Here is an 18,950-nt window from a genome sequence, read left to right on the forward strand (position 1 = left end):
CCTGAGCCAGGACCCCGCCCAGCCGCTGCGGGGGGGGGGGGGGGGGGCGTGGGGGAGGCTGACGCAGGCGCCGGGGAGCCCAGAGGCCTGGCTGCGTCCAGACGGGAGGAACCGGGACACAGGGCCCTTTTCATCGCTGCCGGGTGGAGGCCGGACAGACGGGGCCTGTGAGAGCCGGGCGCCCCGAACACAGGCGGCTTCTCTGTGCTCGGCGCTGGGGGCCGGGAGCTGGACACAGACGTCCTCCCGGCCGATCCCGCCCCTTCCTGCGGGACTCCCGCCGGCGAGATGACCGAGCAGAAGACAGCCGCCAGGCCGGGCGCCTCTCCAGGGGCGCCCCCCCCGAACCCCCTTCCCCCAAGCTCTGATCCAGGGGTCCCGGCTGCTCTAGAACATACGCTTCCGGGTCAATGAGACAAACGGGGGAGAGATTCAAACGGCAGGACCGGCGCCCCTGAAGAGGAAGAGAGAGGAGGGAACACACAGGCCAGGACTCTGAGGCTGGAGGACCCGCGTCCGTAACAAAACATAAAATAGAGACGGTGAGCCCGGCCGGCGTGGCTCAGGGGTGGAGCGTCCACCGAGGAACCAGGAGGCCAGGGTTCGATTCCCGGTCGGGGCACAGGCCGGGGTTGCGGGCTCATCCCCAGTGGGGGGCGTGCAGGAGGCAGCTGGTCCATGACTCTCTCATCATTGGTGTTTCTCTCTCTCCCTCTTTTCTTTTCTTTTAATCCTCACCCAAGGATATTTTTCCACTGATTTTTAGAGAGAATAGAAGAGAGAGGGAGAGACAGAGGGAAACATCGATGTGAGAGAAACACATCGATGGGTTGCCTCCTGCACGCGCCCCAACCAGGGCCTGGGCCGGGGAGGAGCCTGCACCCCAGGCCTGTGCCCTTGACCGGAATCTAACCTGGGACCCTTCAGTCCACAGGACGACACTCTATCCACTGAGCCACACCATCCAGGGGTCTCGTCATTGATGTCTCTCTCTCTCTCTCTCTCTCTCTCTCTCTCTCTCTCTCTCTCCCTTCTTCTCTGAAATCAATACAAATATATTTTAACGAAATAAAGAAAGAAGGTGGGCGTGGTGGGGTTCAGAGGGGCGGGTGGCGGGGAGAATGAAGAGGGAGGCCCGGGGCAGGTGGGGGTTCTGGGTGGACGCGTGTGTGGTTGTCCTCGGGCTGGGAGTCCGGTGGAGTCTTTCCAGCAGAGCTGGGGCTCGATCCATCTGCATGAAAGAGAACACACAGCGAGGGGGATTGTGGCTAGAGGGACTGGGGTGATTTCAGAGGTGACACGCGGACTCGGGGGGAGGGGGGGGCGGGGCGGAGAGGCCTGGACGGACGGAGGGGACCTGGCGAGTGGGCGAGGGTGGGAGGGAGGGAGGCGGCAGGAGCAGGATTGGCAGCCTCCGGGGAGACAGCGCACCCGGAGGAGGCAGGTGGCACCCCGCCAGGGCCTGGCGCTCGGGGCAGGATTTTGGCTGCGACGCCCGCTGGTGAGTCACTGGCGTTGGAGATGGTATTTGGAACCACAGAGACGCAGTCAGAGCCAACGAAACCGGCAACCTCTCAGCGCGACCCCGGCCCCTCTGCAGACGCAGGCGATGCAAGAAAAAAGGAAAAAGAAAGGAAAGGCCTCGCGTGGTGGATCGCTGCCCGACGCCTTCCCACGGCTCGCCTCACTTCGGAAACGATGACGGCGTCCACGGGCCGTGCACGGGGCCTGCTTGTCACTCTCCTCTTTTTAAAACATTTATTTTATTTTATTGATTTCAGAGATAAAAGGGAGAGAGAAACATCAGTGATGAGAGGGAATCATGGACCGGCTGCCTCCTGCACGCCCCCCACTGGGGATGGAGCCCACACCCCGGGCAGGTGCCCCGATGGGGAATCGAACCGGTGGCCTCTGGGTGACCTCTGGTGCACGGGATGGTGCTCAGCCCCTGAGCCTTGCTGGCCGCTTCGTGGTGGAGGGAGGCGCAGGCTCCTTCGTTGGGAAAACCCTGCAGCTTGGCTTCACCCTGGGAACGTCCTGGCGGCTCTCCTCCCCCTTGGGGGGCACCGAGTCCGGGCCAGGGAGGGGCCCCCCCCCCCACTAAACACACTGGATCCCCGGGGCGTCGGTCTCCAGTCCCTGCGGCGGCTTCTCCGGGAGCTCGGTCTGCGGTCTGCTGACTGGGGTGCGGCCCAGACCTCACTCAGCTCCACGGCCCTCCGCCCGGCCCCCCAACTCCTGCAGGACACGGACTCCTGTCCTTCCCCGGGGCCCCCAGACCCGGAGTGGTGGTGCCTCCATTTCTCCAAGTTCCTGACGGAGCGGCCGGCCCTGGCGGTCTGGCTTCCCTGCCGCGTGCAGCGGGGCCTCCAGTGGGTTTGGACGCCCAGGATCCCACGTGGAGATTTCGGGTTCGGATCCCTTCTGTGGTAGGACCTCCCAGCATGCCTGGCAGGGAGGGGTTCTGTCTCCCTCCTGCTCCCACCCCCCCGCCACCCCCCAAACTCCCCAAGTTCTGAGCATAGGCTGGGGGCGGAGTGCCCGGCCTGCTCTTTCCCTCACGTCTCCCCTCTTCCTCCCACAGAAAACCGTCCTCGAAGCGAGTGGACCGTGAACACAGCCCCGGCTCAGGGCTGAGTGGGCCTCGGTCTTTCACACACAGAAGCCAGGGCCAGCTTTTATTAAAGCTCTAACCTAAGGGGGTTCCGGCCCCGGAGCCTCAGGGGTGATGGAGGGCTGGTGGGCAGAGAGGGCGTTGGGCGAAGAATAAAGCCCAAGGTCAGGACAAGGTCAAGACAAGGCTGCTGGCCAGTGTTTCCCAGTGGTGAGCGCCGACCTGTGAACCAGGAGGTCGGGGTTCGATTCCCCGCCAGGGCACAGGCCTGGGTTGTGGGCTCCATCCCGGTGGGGGGCGTGCAGGAGGCAGCCGACCGATGGTTCTCTCTCATCATGGATGTTTCTCTCTCCCTCTCCCTTCCTCTCTGACATCAATAAAAAAAATCATTTAAAAAAAGAAAACACACACAAAAGAAAAAAAAGGGGCAAATCAAGAGTTAAAAATGCCCCCCCCCAGCTCGCCCCGCGCCTGAGCGCCGGGTTCATAAATAGCCCCGCGCGGACGCGGCCCTCGTGCGATAGGAAACGTCCACTCGCCTTCCCTTCTGCGGGAACTGATGGCTTTTATTGTGTCGTTCCAGGACTCGCGGGATTTCATGCGATCGGCTATGGGCCGTCCGTCTTTTTTCAATTAAGTTGTCCGCCTACCTTTATTTTATTTTATTTTATTTTTTCAGGAAAAGAAAGCATTTCAAACGATTTGAAATTGTTTAAGTAAAGGTGCCTCCTGATTGGCGGGAGCCCGGGTTCGGTCTGGAGGTGTTACCGGCATCTGTGATTGAGGGGCCGTGTGGAGGGCCCGTGCACCCCGCCGCCTCCCCCTTAACCACTCGGGTTCCGCCGGGGGACGGGGGTCCAGCTGCTTTGTTTCCGGATCTAATAACGCAGAGCTGTTGGCCCTGAAGGGCCTGGACGTTTGGAGGGGACTGTCCGGCTCTTGCATTTTGCGACGTTTTCAATATTCAGCCTCTTGGGCACTCGCTGAAGGATCCGGGTTCGATTCTGGTCAAGGGCACGTACCTGGGTGGCAGGTTCCCGGCCGGGCCCTGGGCGGGGCGCGTGCAGGAGGCAACCAATCAGCGTGTCTCTCTCCCATCGATGTTTCTCTCTGTCCCTCTCTCCCTCCCACTCCCCCTCAAAACCAGTGGAAGACCATCCCCGAGTGAAGATTAACCAAAAAGAAAGACAGAAAAAAAGTCTTACAGGGGCAGGTCCAGCGTGAGTTAAAATACTCCCCCCCTCCCCTAGTTTGCATCGCCCCATTCCCTTCAATATAGCCCCCCCCAACCCCCCCCCCCCAGCTGCTCCCGTGGGGCACAGAGCATCTGCCCGCCGCACCTGGGTGCCCTTCACTGAAGGACTGAACACCGTGCTCTCTCTGCTCCCGGCAACCGGGGCTTACGTGCCTGTGACAACACACAAAACAGCGCTTCTGTATCGAGAGAGAAAATGGAACATTCTTTGTTCAGCACCACAAAGCGCCCGCCCACCCCCACACCTGGCAGCTCCCGCCCAGGCCCGCTCTCCTTCCCGGCTTTCAAACCTGATGGCATCTTCCCGTCTCCAGCCCCCCCCCCCCCCCCCGCCGCCCAGGGCCAGGGCTTGTCGGCTTTGTTCCTCCTCAGGCTCCTGATACCCCCCCCCCCCCCCAATTCCTGGCCTGGCTCCTGACAAGCCACCCCTCACCCCCACAGGACGGGACTGGTTTTAAAAGCAAGTGAAATCAGCCCTGGCTGGTGTTACTCAATGGTTAGAGCATGGGCGTGCCCTGAAGGGTCTCGGGTTCGATTCGAGGCCAAGGGTATGTTCCCGGGTTGCAGGTTCCGTCCCAGGCCCCCGTCTTGGTGCCTGTGGGAGGCAACCAATCGGCGTGTCTCTCCCCAGCAATGAAGGGCCGGCCCCTGGAGGCGGCGAGGCCAGTGCTGACCTGAGTGATGGACACGCCGGCCGCTGCTCGGATGGGAACGGACGCCGTCACCAGGAAGGAGGAGACGCCACCTTCAGGCGACACCTTCTGTCTTCATTCGAATCCCCAGGGCCTGGTGAAGGCGCCTGATGTGTAATCTATCACTCAGGCCCCTCTCCTCCCCCTCCCGGCCTCCACTCTCCCTGAAAAGCAAGGGACGAAGTATCCTTTGGTGACGATTAACCAAAAAAGTAAAAAATGAGTGAGGGAGACGGCTCGTCTCGCCGAGTTACTGAAGGCGGGCGGCGCGAGGCCCGTTTCCGGTGTGAACGTGAAGAGCACACCAAACCTGTAAGGAATTCCTGTGAGTTTATTTGAGCCAAACTGCCGACAATTGCTGGGAGGCAGAATCTCCAAGGACTGGGAGAATGCTCCGGAGAACGCCTTTTGTTTGCTTGTTTTTTACCTTGTTTTATGCATCACAGTCAAAAGAGGAGATGTAAGTGGGTCACATGGACCCATCGGCGATGGCTGAGGGAGGCGGGAGAAGCACAGGGGGCGGGGGTGGGGGGAGGCCTCTGGGATTGGATGAAAAGTAAAATGATAGACACCTGCTTCTTCCACTCAGGAGGGCGCAGGATGGTGAACAGTCCACAGTGAGCTCAGTGACAAGGAGGGGATGTGTGGTCTCCGGGGAGCAGAGCGGGGCCTGGGCGGCGAGGGGTCCGGGGGTGGGGGGGAGGGGGGAAGGAGAATGACTGTCACATTCAAACGATATGTTATCGTAGAGCAGCGGTTCTCAACCTGTGGGTCGCGACCCCTTTGGGCGTCGAACGACCCTTTCACAGGGGTCGCCTAAGCCCATCGGAAAACACATCTATAATTACGTATTGCTTTTGTGATTCATCACTAGGCTCTAATTATGTTCAATTTGTCACAATGGAAATACATCCTGCGTATCAGATATTTCCACGACGATTCATAACAGCAGCAATGTGACAGTGATGAAGTAGCCACGAAGATAATGTTATGGTTGGGGGTCCCCACCACATGAGGGGCTGCGTGAAAGGGCCGCGGCATCAGGGAGGTTGAGAACCGCTGTCGTGGACGCAAAGAGGCAGTGGGCTCAGTTAAGGCAAAGCTGGGCCTTTGTCGGGGAAGATACCGGCCTAGGACGTGACCACCCACCATAAACGGCTTCTCAAGGAAAAGCTTTTCATCTCAGACCGTCCCTTGTGGTGACTTAGGTCTGAGTTTGCGAGGCCGCCCGGCAGGCCTCCCCCGAGCTTGTCAGGTCAGCGTGGCCTCTGCCCTCTCTGACTCCAGTGGACGCAGCGTCACAGTTTATCCTGCCTCTCGCGTGTTTCCACCTTTGGCTAGTGTGTCGGGCTTTCCCTTTGCTGTAACCTCCGGCCCCTTAAGTATAAGGCGGCGTATGGAATGGGGGGCGTATGTTGCTGCAATCACGTGGACACGGCTCTCTCCTCTCCCCGTCCCCCCCGCCCCCCGGCTCCTCTCCGTTTCCCTCGTCTTTTCTCCTGCAAAGGATCCCGCTCCCTCGAAGCCTTTGGTGGAAGACGGGCCCCAAAGGCAGACAATACAGACAATAGTTATTTTAATTCCATTTATTCCTCAGCGAGGACTAATGTGGCCACTTAGGATTAGCATGGAGATCTCTGATTTCATTGATCCCCCTGGCCCCTGGGTGGAATAGTATAGCTGAGACCTTTTAAGTAAGATTTTTCTTTTAAATGAATACAGGAGTCATTTAATCTTCTTAGCTTGTTCTGTAATAGCCAATCAATACAGTGCATTATTGGCCGTAGAAATGCCGCCGACGTTGTCCCCTGATGGGCAGCCCTCGGAGGTTATCGGGGGTGACGGGTTGTTTTCTTAAAATGTCACTTTCTAAATTAAATATGTTTTTATTGATGTCAGAGAGGGGGAGAGGGAGAGAGAGAGAGAGAGAGAGAGAGAGAGAGAGAGAGAGAGAGAGAGAATGAATCATGGATCAGCTGCCTCCTGCACGCCCCGCACTGGGGATCGAGCCCGCAACCCGGGCCTGTGCCCTGACCGGGAATCGAACCCTGGCCTCCTGGTTCGTAGGCTGACTGACGCTCAACCACGGAGCCACGCCGGCCCGAGCCACAGTGATTGTTCTAAAATCTCTACTCTGTGAACAACCCCTACAGCCTAGAGATGAGCCAGTGCCTGCAGAGGAAGCACATGATGTAAACCAGGCATAAGGGCTGGGGGGGGACTGCGGCCAAGGAGTGAGTCCCCGCCCCCACCCCTCACCCCCACCCCAAGGGCACAGCTCCGTGGCTGGTCACAATATGGCGATGGGCTCACAGATGTCTCACATCCTGCAACGTGTGGAAGAAAAGCCCCGAGTCCAGCTTTTCGTGTGAAATCTGTCTGATAAATATTGGCATGAAGACCTAATTAGGATTTTAAATAATGGCGCAGAGTGGACACAGTAAAACAGGCTTTGGAGCCAGAACTGGCTCACGGGCCTTCGGTTGGCAACAGCTGCCGTGGGCAGTAGGAGGGCTTTTGAAAATAGAAGCGGCAGAAAGGCCCACGGGGTGACACTCTGCCACCATCTCCCTGGGCGTCCCAGGACCCAAGTTTGGGGGATGGGGTTCCTCTTAGAAGTTCCTCTTCGTAACCACAGGTGCCCTTTTGCTGGGCGAAGGCCATCTTGGGATTTAATAAGTAGAATGAAATTACCTATATCTCTATCTATCTATCTATCTATCTATCTATTTTATTGGTTTCAGAGAGGAAGGGAGAGGGAGAGGGGGAGAGAGAAACATCCATGATGAGAGAGAATCATGGACCGCCTGCCTCCTGCACGCTCCCCACTGGGGATCGAGCCTGCCACCCGGGCCTGTGCCCTGACGGGGAATCGAACCCTGACCTCCTGGTTCCTGGGTCGACGCTGAACCGCTGAGCCCCGCGGCCGGGCGTGTTCATGTCTCTCACTGACCGCTGGGGCACGTGTTTTCTCTTCCTGTGCTTTCAACTGCCCCCGACGTCTTAGATGCACGAACAGTGAGCCCGAAACCCCGGCTCCCACCCTCGACCCCAAGAAGAGCAGAACCTGGCCCGCGTGCTGCAGGGCCCATAAGTCATAAACCCCCTTTCCATCCCAGTTCCCCATGGTTATCGCGGAGGGCTTCTTGCAGTCACGATGGAAGCCACCGAGGTTGGCCCAGTTGTCCCTGGTTCCGCAGGGGGAGAGGGTGGGGGAAGCTCACCTGCCCAGGTGAGCACCCGGGTGGTTCTAGCCGATGCATCGCCCTCCAGAGGCTGAGCCTGCAGAGAGCAGTGATGCGTGGCCCTAAGACATTAGACGTGACAGCGTTAGACACGACAGCATTACAGCATCGCTACAGCATGGCGTTGCCACGGGCGATGCTACAACATCGCAACTTTGTAACAACATTATACCTTTGTAACAACGATGCAACTTTGCAACAACAGTGCAACTTTGTAACAACGTGCGACTTTCGGAAATCACAACATTACTACAGGACCACATACCATGCCTGGGGGACGGTGACCCACAGCCGGTTCGGGGTACAGCGTGGGGGGCGGAGGTCTGGGGTACAACGTGGGACGCGGCTGCCCCCTCTAATGCCCTGCGTTCCCTGCAGTGACCGAGGGCCGCGGCCTCCTGGACAGCACCCCGCGCTTCTCCCTGCTGCCCACCTACCTGCCCGTGAGCTTCCGCGTGGACGCCGACGCCGCCTTCTTCCTGCGGGAGGCCAACCAGGACGTGATGCGCAACGCCAGCCTGCAGGCCCGTGTGGAGTCCTTCCTGGTCCTGCGCGCCCGGCGGCCGCCCGTGCTCCGCGCCCGCTACGGGCCCTTCTCTGCGCAGCAGGCGGTGCCCCGAGACCTGCTGCTGCCCGCCGGCCCCCCTGGCCCTCCGGGCGCGCCCCCCCTGGGCTGGAAGCTGCGGGCCCACATCCTGCGGGACCAGATCGACCCGGGCCGGCCCGTCGCGCAGGTCCTGTTCCACGTGCTGGGCCGGGACTGGGCCGAGCCGGGCCCCGCGGAGCCGCTGCCCTGCCTGCGGGTGTTCGCCTTCCGGGAGACGCGCGAGGTCCGGGCCGGCTGCCGGCTGCGGGGCGCGCTGGGGCTGTGCGTGGCCGAGCTGCGGCTGCCGCCCGCCTGGTTCAGCGCCCCCGCCGTGGTGGCCGGGAGGCGGCGGCCCGCGGGCCCGGCCGAGGGGAGCCCCGTGGAGCTGTACTACACCGTGCACCCCGGGGACCTGCGCCCCGGGGACGGGGGCAACTGCGTCCGGGCGGAGCCGGGGGCCGGCGGCGGGGGGCACACGGGCCCGGGCGACGGGGACGAGGCGGGGCCGCCCCTGCGGAGGATCGGCAGCGTGTTCCTCAGCCCCACGCCCCGCCCGCCGCCGCTGCGGGAGCTGCGCTTGGATGACCAGGTGGCCGTCCACTACCCGCCCCGCAGGGCGCGGCCGGGCGACGTGCTCACCTTCCCCGTCTCCGTCTCCAGCAACTGCACGTGGGACCGGTTCACCCTGAGGTGAGTGCGCTGGGGGGACAGGTGGCTTCTGAGGCGCCCCCGCCAAGGCGGTTGGGGGAGCTGTGTGCACCGGGCTCCCCGTTTTCCCTGCAAAGTCAGGCTGTTTGATCTGAGCGGGTGTCCCTTTGGCGGTGGAGGTGCCTGACCCACCCATGGTCTAGGCCCGTGGTCGGCAAACCTCGGCTCGCGAGCCACGTGCGGCTCTTTGGCCCCTTGAGTGTGGCTCTTCCACAAAACACCGACTTCTGCGCACGGACCACGAAGCTTCAATCGCACTGGACGTGCGCGCCCCCACGTGCTATTTTGTGGAAGAGCCACACTCAAGGGGCCAAAGAGCCGCATGTGGCTCGCGAGCCGAGGTTTGCCGACCACGGGTCTAGGCTGTCACGGAGCAGCCCGGGGCACCCAGGTGAGGCCTTTTGCGTAGCTGGGCGGGGGGGTGCCCTGGGCACGTGTCAGGCACCCCCAGGCTAATGTGGCCCAGCCCGGCCCCTTGACAGTTGGAGTTAAGTGGCTGGCAGGTGGCCCTGGCCGGAGTGGCTCAGTGGATAGAGCATCGGCCTGCGGGCCCAAGGGTCCTGGGTTCGATTCCGGTCAAGGGCACCCACCTGGGTTGCAGGCTCCTCCTCGGCCCGGGCCCTGGTTGGGGCGAGTGCAGGAGGCGACCCGTCGCTGGGCCTGTCTCACATCGACGTTTCTCTGCCTCTCCCTTCCTCTCCCTAAAATCCAAGGAAAAATATCCTCAGGTGAGGATTAACAACAGGGAATATCGAATAAAAAATTAAAAAATAAGTAAGTGGCAGGCGGGTGGGCCCGGCCTGGGGCGGATGGCGTCCGTCCAGCCTGAGAGCCGGGAGGACGCGGGGGGGGGGGGGGGGGGGGAGGGGAGGAGGGGGGAGGGGGACAGCCGCCTGTTTGTCTCTGGAAGCAACGCTGGGCGTTCACGAGAGAAAAAGCAAAACGTGCGAGGAGCCTGCAGCCGACGCGCGGGACCGGCCTGAGCGCCAGCCAGACGCGGGCGGGAAGGCGGGCGTGTCCTTTAGGGGGAAGCGTGTGCGCGACCCTCTCTGGAACGCAGAAGGCGGGAGACGCGCCGCCTCGGCTCCTTAGGTTCCGCTGAACGTTTGCCCGTGGCGCCGGCCGAGTCGGATGGGCCGCCATCTGGCGCGGGCGTTGGGGTCACGGAGCACGTCCTGACGGGGCCCCGGGGCCGCGGGGTGACATCTGTGTCCTGACCCCGGGAAGCGGGACCCGACGTGGTTTCCACGTGGGTTTAAAAGCTCACCCAGGCCCGGCCCGCGTGGCTCAGCGGTTGAGCGTCGACCTATAGCCAGGAGGTCACGGTTCGGTTCCTGGTCACGTCTCCTGAAAACTTTGGATTGTCCTGGTTTCAGAATACCCCCAGGGGGTGGACCCATAATGTCTGTGCATCGGGGAACACTGCGGGGCGGATACAGGGCCGGGCTGAGCTGTGGGGAGGGCTCCTCTCGGGCTGTCCCCCCACCCCCCCCCACCCCCGCCCCGGGCTCCACGGCAGCGCAAGGGTGCAGTGCAATTTCCTAAACTCTCCCAGCGCCTCGCGGCCTGGCTCCTGGCGGCGCAGACCGAGCACTGGGCAGGGCCAGCCCGGCGTGTTTAGGGGGGATGGTCGGGCTTCTGTGGAGAGTAGACGGGAGGGGCAGGAGTCGGGGCCGTGGAGGGAGCAGAGCTGTGACAGTAACGGTCCAGACGGAGCAGGCGCGGGTCCCCGGCAGCCGGAGCGGGGGCGGGCGCCCGGTGCTGGGGGCGGCCCGCAGGCTGAGGGCTCCTTGGTGAGCTGGAAAGAATGAGCTTGAAGTGAAAGGCGACCCCAGCCACTGGTCTGGGGACAAAAGGGGAAGTCGGTTTGGATGGGCGAGAGGGACTGGGAGCGGGTGGCCTTGCGCTATTTCAGGGCGGGAGTGGAATACAGCTCATTCCAGGGGCCTTTCTAGAGGGAAGCCAGGTGCTTTTTTTCTAATATATTTTTATTGATTTCAGAGAGGAAGGGAGAGGGAGAGAGAAACATCAATGACGAGAGAGCATCATGGATCGGCTGCCTCCTACACGCCCCCCACTGGGGATCGAGCCCACACCCCGGGCCTGTGCCCTGACCGGGAATTGAACCCGGGGACCCTTCAGCCCGTGGACCGACGCTCTGCCCACTGAGCCACACGGCCAGGGCGAGGCCAGGTTTTTGTATCCAATGCGTCCCTCTCCCCTGAGGCCGTGCACTCGGGTGTAAAGTGGGACGTCCTTTAGCAACATCCCTGACGGCGTTTAAATGAGGGAGAGAAGCAGGACTGAAACTCCGCCGGCGTCAGAGAGAGGGTTGTGCGGTCTCCTCACCACCTGCGGGTGGAGCCCGCTGAGCTGGTGCCCGCGGCCTCATGCTCACACACCCGCCCCGGGAGCCGGCGGCGGGACATGGAGAGAACGCAGCTCAGCGAGTGGGATCACGGCGATGCCTTGCTTTTCACCAAGTTAATTGGGTTTAGATGAAGGCAATTTGGCTGAAGTTAAAAAAATCACATAAATGAGCGGGGGAGGGGGGAGTCCCCCGAGACAGACGGCGCCCGGGGAACGGGGCACTTCGGGGAAAGAGCCGGGCGCGGCGGACTGGCTGCGGGCGCCCGTGGGTAATTAGGCCACACGGCCCCATTGGCAGGGACAGCCCCGCACAGACATCGAGTCTCCGGGGGCCCCGCGTGCAACGCAAGACACTTGTTGCTTGTAGGTGCCGTGTTCACAGGTGCATGTTGGCCGGCCGGTGCGGCTCAGCGCTTGAGCAACGACCTAGGAACCAGGAGGTCAGGGTTCGATTCCCGGTGAGGGCCCAGGCCCAGGTTGCAGGCTCCATCCCCAGTGGGGGGCGTGCAGGAGGCAGCCGGTCCATGGTTCTCTCTCATCATGGATGTTTCTCTCTCTCTCTCTTTATCTCTGACATCAATAAAAATATATTTAAAAACAAACGAGCCTGCTCTATTTGGCCAAACATTTAATGAGCTCACCCCGAATGCCTCGGCAGGGCCAGACCAAACGGTTTCTCAGGCCTCATACGACCTGCGGGCTTAGCCCAAGGCTGTCCTGACTGTACCCGGTTCCTGTCGTTGGTCAATGCATTTCTGAGCGCCTCGCCCTGCGTTAAGGCTGACTCATTATTCTTTAAAAGGTGTATGTTTATGCAAACACAGCCATGTTTGCTGAAGTGTGCACCGAAAATACTTTCAATGAGTCTCGATCTAGAATTGTTTAAATCACACTTAGAGCCCGGCTGGCGTGGCTCAGGGGTTGAGCATCGACTTAGGAACCAGGAGGTCACAGTTCGATTCCCGGTCAGGGCACAGGCCTGGGTTGCGGTTCGATCCCCAGTGTGGGGCCTGCAGGAGGCAGCCGGTCCATGGTTCTCTCTCATCACTGATGTTTCTATCTCTCTCTCCCTCTCCCTACCTCTCTGAAAAAAAGATTAAAAATATTAAAAAAATAAAATTGCACGTAGAGACTTCTGGGCCCAGGGAAAGCTAAATTCGAATTGTGTGCGTGTCTTTGCTGCAGACAAGTGTGGCGGAGTGATCGATAAGGACTGTCGGACACAGAAATAGGCTGCACGGGGGTAGGATTCTGAGACAGGCATAGAGCGGGTCTGCAAGCCAACAGCGAAAAATAAATGAATAAATGAATGAACATTCACTCCGCGTCTGGAGAAGAAGAGGTTGTCTCTGAATGTTTTAAGGACGCATCGCGGAGGGTGGCAAGCCCGCCCTGGTATTTAGATTCCGGCGAAACTCTTAGAAGCGCGATGTAACAGTTTAATTTTAAAATGTCAATAGTTACAGTGAGCCGGAAACTCCACCTTTGCCTCTCGGGCGGGAGGAAGGAAGGGTTTTAAATGTCAACTTTAAAATGCCCCGGGGGGCAGACTCCGCGACAGTCACTCCCCAGCGCCGCCAGCGCAGAAACCTCCGGAGACGGCGCCTTGCGGGCCCTGCGGTCCGACGGGGCCGCCCGTGTCCGCGGCGTCAGGCCCTGCGAGCGGGCGGGACCCAGGAGCCGGGTTCGAGTGACTGTATCTCATTGGTGATACATTGTAGCGGTTCCGTCCGGAGCCTTTGAGCATCCGGTGCCCCCTAAACCCAGAGGTTCGCGCCCCGAGTCACACAGCGGCCACGGGATTAACCCCAACACACGCTCGGCCCCTCACGGGCTAAAGCAGCAGCTGCGTTCTTTTTTCTTTTTTAATTTTCATCCGAGGATATTTTTCCCTTGATTTTTAGAGAAAGTCGAAGAGAGAGGGAAAGACAGAAACACTGATGTGAGAGAAACACATCGATGGATTGCCTCCTGCGCAAGCCCAGACCAGGGCCTGGGCCGGGGAGGAGCCTGCAACCCGGGCATGTGCCCTGGACCGGGATCGAACCCGGGGCCCTGCGGTCTGCAGGCCGATGCTCTATCCACGGAGCCACACGGCTAGGGCTGCACTTGCACATGTTTAAGTCATTTCCCCTTTTCTATTTGGTCTTAACAGTCCGGGCTTTCCAGGTGTTAATGTGTTTTTTTAAAAACAAACAAACACGCAAGCCCTCCCGCTAGCGCACGCCTGCGCGTCTGCGTCCGTGGCACTTGTTCGGGTCACGTGCTGTCCTAGCTCCTCCGTGAAAAGTAGGAAAAGGCGGGGGGATGGGGAAGATGCGCTGGGAGGTGGTTACATTGTATCAAACAGGTTACATTGTATCAAACGGGTTACATTGTATCAAACAGGTTACATTGTATCAAACGGGTTACATTGTATCACCTGCCGGGTAACAATGTTTCCGCGGAACCAGCGCCCGCCCGGGCTCCCAGCGGGCTCAGCCGAACCTCCCGTCTCCCCCCGCAGGGTCAAGGTGAAGAGGGGCGTGCGCATCGCCGCGGTCAGAGCCAGCAGCCCGGCCGTCTGGGAGGTCCAGGCGAGCATGGACCGGGCCGGCAAGGCGGCCCCCGCCGTCATCGTCTGCCGCCGGAAGTCCCCCGGCCCAGCACCCGGGTGAGTCCCCCTCACTGTGCTCGAAGGGGCTTCCCCGCCCCAGGTCCACGTGGGTCCTCGGTGGGTGTCGCCGTCTTGGGGACGCTGCCAGGTAAGACGGAGGGACGGTGGGCCGAGCCTTCTCACCGCTGGGACCCGCCTAAGCCCAGCAGGTCAGTGGGAGACCGGGCTCCCGGGAAGGGGGGGGGGGCGTGGATTTCTGTGGTTGGTGTTCTGCCTGCGTTGGCTCAGTGTTTCTGAAAACCCCCCTCGTGAACGTGGGTCCGTGTGGAGCTGGGAGGGGCGACCGTGGGAGGCAGACGGCAGGCGGTGGCCCCTGAGGCCGGGCTGGTGGCTCGGCAGAGACCGGGGTGTGGAGCTCATAACTGTGAGCGGGATCCGGAGTGTGGGGGCCAGCAAGGCTCAGAGGAACCAGGGGGTCAGGGTTCGATTCCTGGTCAAGGGCACAGGCCCGGGTTGTGGGCTCCATCCCCAGTGGGGGGCGTGCAGGAGGCAGCCGGTCCAGGATTCTCTCATCACTGATGTTTCTCTCTCTCCCTCTCCCTTCCTCTCTGAAATCAGTACAAATGTATTTTTTAAAAAAGATGCTTTCGTGGATTGTAACGCGTGACGTTGCGTCTGAATGGTTCTCCCGCAGAGGGAAGGGCCGCGTATGAGGTTCAGGAAGCCTAACGCTTCCACCTCGCTGGGGTGGGGGGGGTGAGGGACCGGGAGCCGCTCGCTCCCCATGGAGCTGTGTCCGTAGGCACCTGGCCGACGCATCACACACGTGCCTGCACGTGACCCTGAGGTCCCAGGTCTGGGGGCATCGCCTCTGGTAAAGGCTTCACCCCAGATGTGGGGAGTGAGCAAGCGTGTTTGTCGCTGCATTTTTATTAGTTTATAAATATGTTTTATTGATCTCAGAGAGGAAGGGAGAGGGAGAGAGAAACATCCACGATGAGAGAGAATCATGGACCGGCTGCCTCCTGCACACCCCACGCTGGGGATCGAGCCCACAACCCGGGCCTGTGCCCCGACCGGGAACTGAGCCCTGACCTCCTGGCTCCTAGGCCGATGCTCAACCCCTGAGCCCCGCCGGCGGGCCATCGCTGCCCCTTTAAATAGGCGGCCGCTGAAAGCAGCCTAGGCGTCCGTCCAGCGGTGGGTGGATTCTGAAAGGTGGTGCGTCATGGGGTAGAATTAGTGCAATGGCGAGGGAGGGCCCAGGTCGGTTATGACGTGGGACAGCGTTGGGAGGATCTGAAAACGTCACGCTGAGGGGGCGGGAGGCTCGAATACCAACCTGTGCGACAGCAACACGCCACCTGCACAACGCGGGCCGGACGGGCCGGACGCAGGGAACGCGGAGGGGAGACCCGCTGGGCCCTGTGGGGGGAATGCCCAGTCCCCGTGGGTGTCGATGGGTGAGACGGGGCAGCTGCCTGAAAACCCTCACGCGAGACGCAGCGGGGGGCGGTGGAGGGGTTGGGGTGTGTGCGGAGGGGGTGCAGGCGTCGAGGGGGCCGGGCCTGGCACCCCCAGGAGCCCGCGTGTTGTCCCCGCTGCTCGCGGTCCTGCCTCCGTTAGAAACGCAGACGGAGCTGGGAGGCCGCGGCAGCTCAGCGACAGGAGTTATGAGCCCAATTCCGGAGGAAATCACCCCCGGGCGGACCCGTTTACCGCGTCCTGACGCCCCTGCAGGCCCGTCACCAGGCAGCGGGGGCGTGGGCCTCGCCTTGATTTACCCGGCGCCGTTCCGCTTCTATTGCCGCCGTATATTTGGTACTTAGGGCCTCGTCTCCCGGCGGGCACCGTGTTTAGAATGAAATGATGCCGCAGCCGCTCTCCGCGGGCGGGCGGGGAGTTACTGCCACGCGGCTCACTGCGGGGAGTCCTCGCTTCTGAGCGGCTCCCCGCCCGCCGGGCTGAACGCCTGGCTGTCCTGCTGCAGCTGCGGACGCGGCACAAGCCACGGCCTAACAGCCACGTCTGTGCTGTGATGTCACCGAGTCGCAGGGAGAGATAAAGCGCGTCCTTCGTCGCAGTGACCGAGAGTGTCCGCAGGAGCAGAGCCGCCCGTGGGACACACGGCATCGCACGGAGAGAACCGCGGCTGCCGTGTCTCACGGGAATTTCTGGACTCGCAACTCCAGTGACTGTGTGTGCGTGTGAGCAGGCAGGCATGTGTGCACGTGTGTGTGCACATGAGTGTGTTCATGTGCGTGCGCCATGCAGGCACGTGTTCACCTGTGTCCATGTGTCACAAGTGTATGCATGTGTGCACATCTGTGTAGGTGGGTGTGCACATGTGTGCGTGTGTACACACGTGCACATACATGTGCATCCCTAGTGACCTCTGCAAACATGGGAAACAATGTAAAAGCCCCACAGGGAAAATATGTCCGCGTCTATGTATCCATTCTATAGCTTCATCTCTGTCGCTATATCCATCTCCACATCATAGCAGGTCTGTGTTCACATGTACACAGGTAAGCATGACACACACGTGTGAGGAAAACTCTGGAAGTCCCTGTATTCGCTGAGAGGCATTAGCTTTTGCGATCCCATGTGGTTGGGAAGGTGCTTATCGTGAAAAAGGTGGCGTCACCCAGAGCTCTCACCAGGTCCCGACCCCATGGGCACCCTGATCTCAGATGTCCATCCAGCCTCCAGACCCCGAGAGATAAATGTCTGTTATTTATAAACCACCAGGTCAGCGTCACTTGGTTACAAGCTAAGATACAAAGTTGCAAACGACAAGCTAAGATACAAAGTTGCAAACGACAAGCTAAGATACAAAGTTGCAAACGACAAGCTAAGATACAAAGTTGCAAACGACAAGCTAAGATACAAAGTTGCAAGCGACCACATTGGAGCCTTTGAGAAAAGCAGCAGGAAGCCTGTCCGACCACCCGGAGTAAACACCCTGCTTGTCAAATCCCCAGCGAGCCAGGTACCTGTCCCTCCAACAGGCGACCTTTCTAGCTCTCGGGGTGACATTTTACAGCAAACAAAGCTGTCGAGCAAAAATGCTAATCAGGGAAGAGGCATTTCGTGGCCGTGGCGTGTGCCTGGCGCTGGAGGAAACGGTAAACCTCCTGCCTCTGGAGACATTGCGGGCAGTTGAGGCAGTAAAGTCAAGCGCTCACGACACGCTTTTAAAAACACAGAACTGAGCCTGGCTGGTGTGGCTCAGTGGTGGAGCGTCAGCCTATGAACCTGGAGGTCAGGGTTCGATTCCCGGTCAGGGCACAGGCCCGGATTGCGGGCTCCACCCCCAGTGGGGGGCATGCAGGAGGCAGCCGATCCATGATTCTCTCTCATCATGGATGCTTCTCTCTCTCCTTTCCTCTCTGAAATCAATAAAAAAATATTTTTAGAAATGCAGGTTGAAAACCCCTCAAATGCCCAACACATAGAATCGTCAGGCGGGTGCATCCCATTAGGAATCGTGAGCGAAACCCTGGTGACGTGCCTGACACAAAGTGGGGACCCCCACTCCCCCCCAAAAAAAGGCCGGCTCATGCTGTCGTCACTGGGAGGACCTCAGAGGACCTTCTCCGTGACCTCCCACTCCAGGCACCGCCATCGCCCAGAATAACCCACCGAAGAAGAAAGTAAATCCCGGAAACCGCCCAGCGGCTCCACAGAGCAGCCCTGCGAGCTGCCCCCGGGAATCTGTCTGGGGGTCAATAACCCAAACGCACTCATCCTGTGCGGCTGTTTCACAACAGATCGCTCTTACCGTCAAAGCCGCAAATTTAGAGCCGGGATCAATACCTCGCTTCACGAGCCGTCTGTCCAGAGGCCCCAGGGGCCCGACTCAGGGTGGATCCGGCCGGTGTCTCCCCGTCCGTCCCTCCGGGGTTCTCGGGGCCTCACGTCCACGCACAGGCAGGCAGCCCCATCCCTCTGGAATCGCGGTCACTACCCTCTCCGCTCAGCAGCCGCGTGAGGGCTCCAGGGGACCGTGACCCGGTGAGAAGCCTGCGGGGAGCCGGCAGCTCCGCTCAGCCCCGCCTCCCGCGAGGACCCGGTTCTCCTCACCCCGCGGTGTCTCCACTCCCAGGACCGTCTGTGGTCGGTGTTTTGTGAATCCTCACCCAGGGGTATTTTCCCACTGACTTTTAGAGAGAGTAGAAGGGAGGGAGGGAGGGAGGGAGGGAGGGGGGAGACGGGGAGAGAAACATGGGTGTGAGAGAGACACATTGACTGGTTGCCTCCCACACGTACCCTACCTGGGGTCAGGATGGAACCTGCAATCCAAGGATGCGCCCTTGACCGGGAATCAAACTCTCAAACCCCGTCGGGCGGGCCAGCGCTCTAACCATTGGGCCACCGGCCAGGGCTGCTCTCTGCACGGCCCTGTGGGCAGCGTCCTGGGTCATGGGGGCGTGAACTGTGCTCTTTCCCTGGCTCTCAAGGTCCCTGCTCAGGGGCGTGTCCTTCACCAGAGAGGGGAGGGGAGGGGAGGGGACACGTCAGGTGATGGGAGGTGTGGGGCTCAGTGTCAGAGGGGGACTCGCAGGGCCCGTCGTTAGGGCCACGTGAGTGCAGGCACCACCTGGAAACCACGCCGCTGTGGCTCGTCCCGTGTAATTGAAAAATAAATTTTAAAAAATAAGTTTAAAAAAACAGAAGACAGCAAAACATCTGTTTCCATCTGGAAGAAGCCAGGTTTTACAGGCGTGCGCACCGTTAACTGTGATTTATCTCACGCCAAGATACAGCCACGCAGGGAGCACCGGGGCTGGAGCGATCGGCGAGCACGGCTGTCGGGGGTGAGGAGCTCCAGGCCCACGGGAATGCGGTTTACGAGGCGTGACGGGAGGAGGAGGCGGCCGG

General features: G+C 60.5%; 1 protein-coding gene across 1 annotated transcript in view; it reads left to right on the forward strand.

Moving 5' to 3' along the window:
• Nucleotides 1-18,950, forward strand: part of TMEM132D (transmembrane protein 132D) — a 77,569-nt gene that overhangs the window by 19,001 nt on the left and 39,618 nt on the right. Inside the window, exons 2-3 of the mRNA XM_036318535.1 lie at nt 8,185-9,082; nt 13,977-14,123. Of these exons, the coding sequence (XP_036174428.1) occupies nt 8,185-9,082; nt 13,977-14,123 (1,045 nt within the window). The remainder of the gene's footprint in view (nt 1-8,184; nt 9,083-13,976; nt 14,124-18,950) is intronic.

Source organism: Myotis myotis, unplaced genomic scaffold (assembly GCF_014108235.1).
Source record: "Myotis myotis isolate mMyoMyo1 unplaced genomic scaffold, mMyoMyo1.p scaffold_m19_p_79, whole genome shotgun sequence".
In the NCBI taxonomy this organism is placed as follows: Eukaryota; Metazoa; Chordata; class Mammalia; order Chiroptera; family Vespertilionidae; genus Myotis; species Myotis myotis.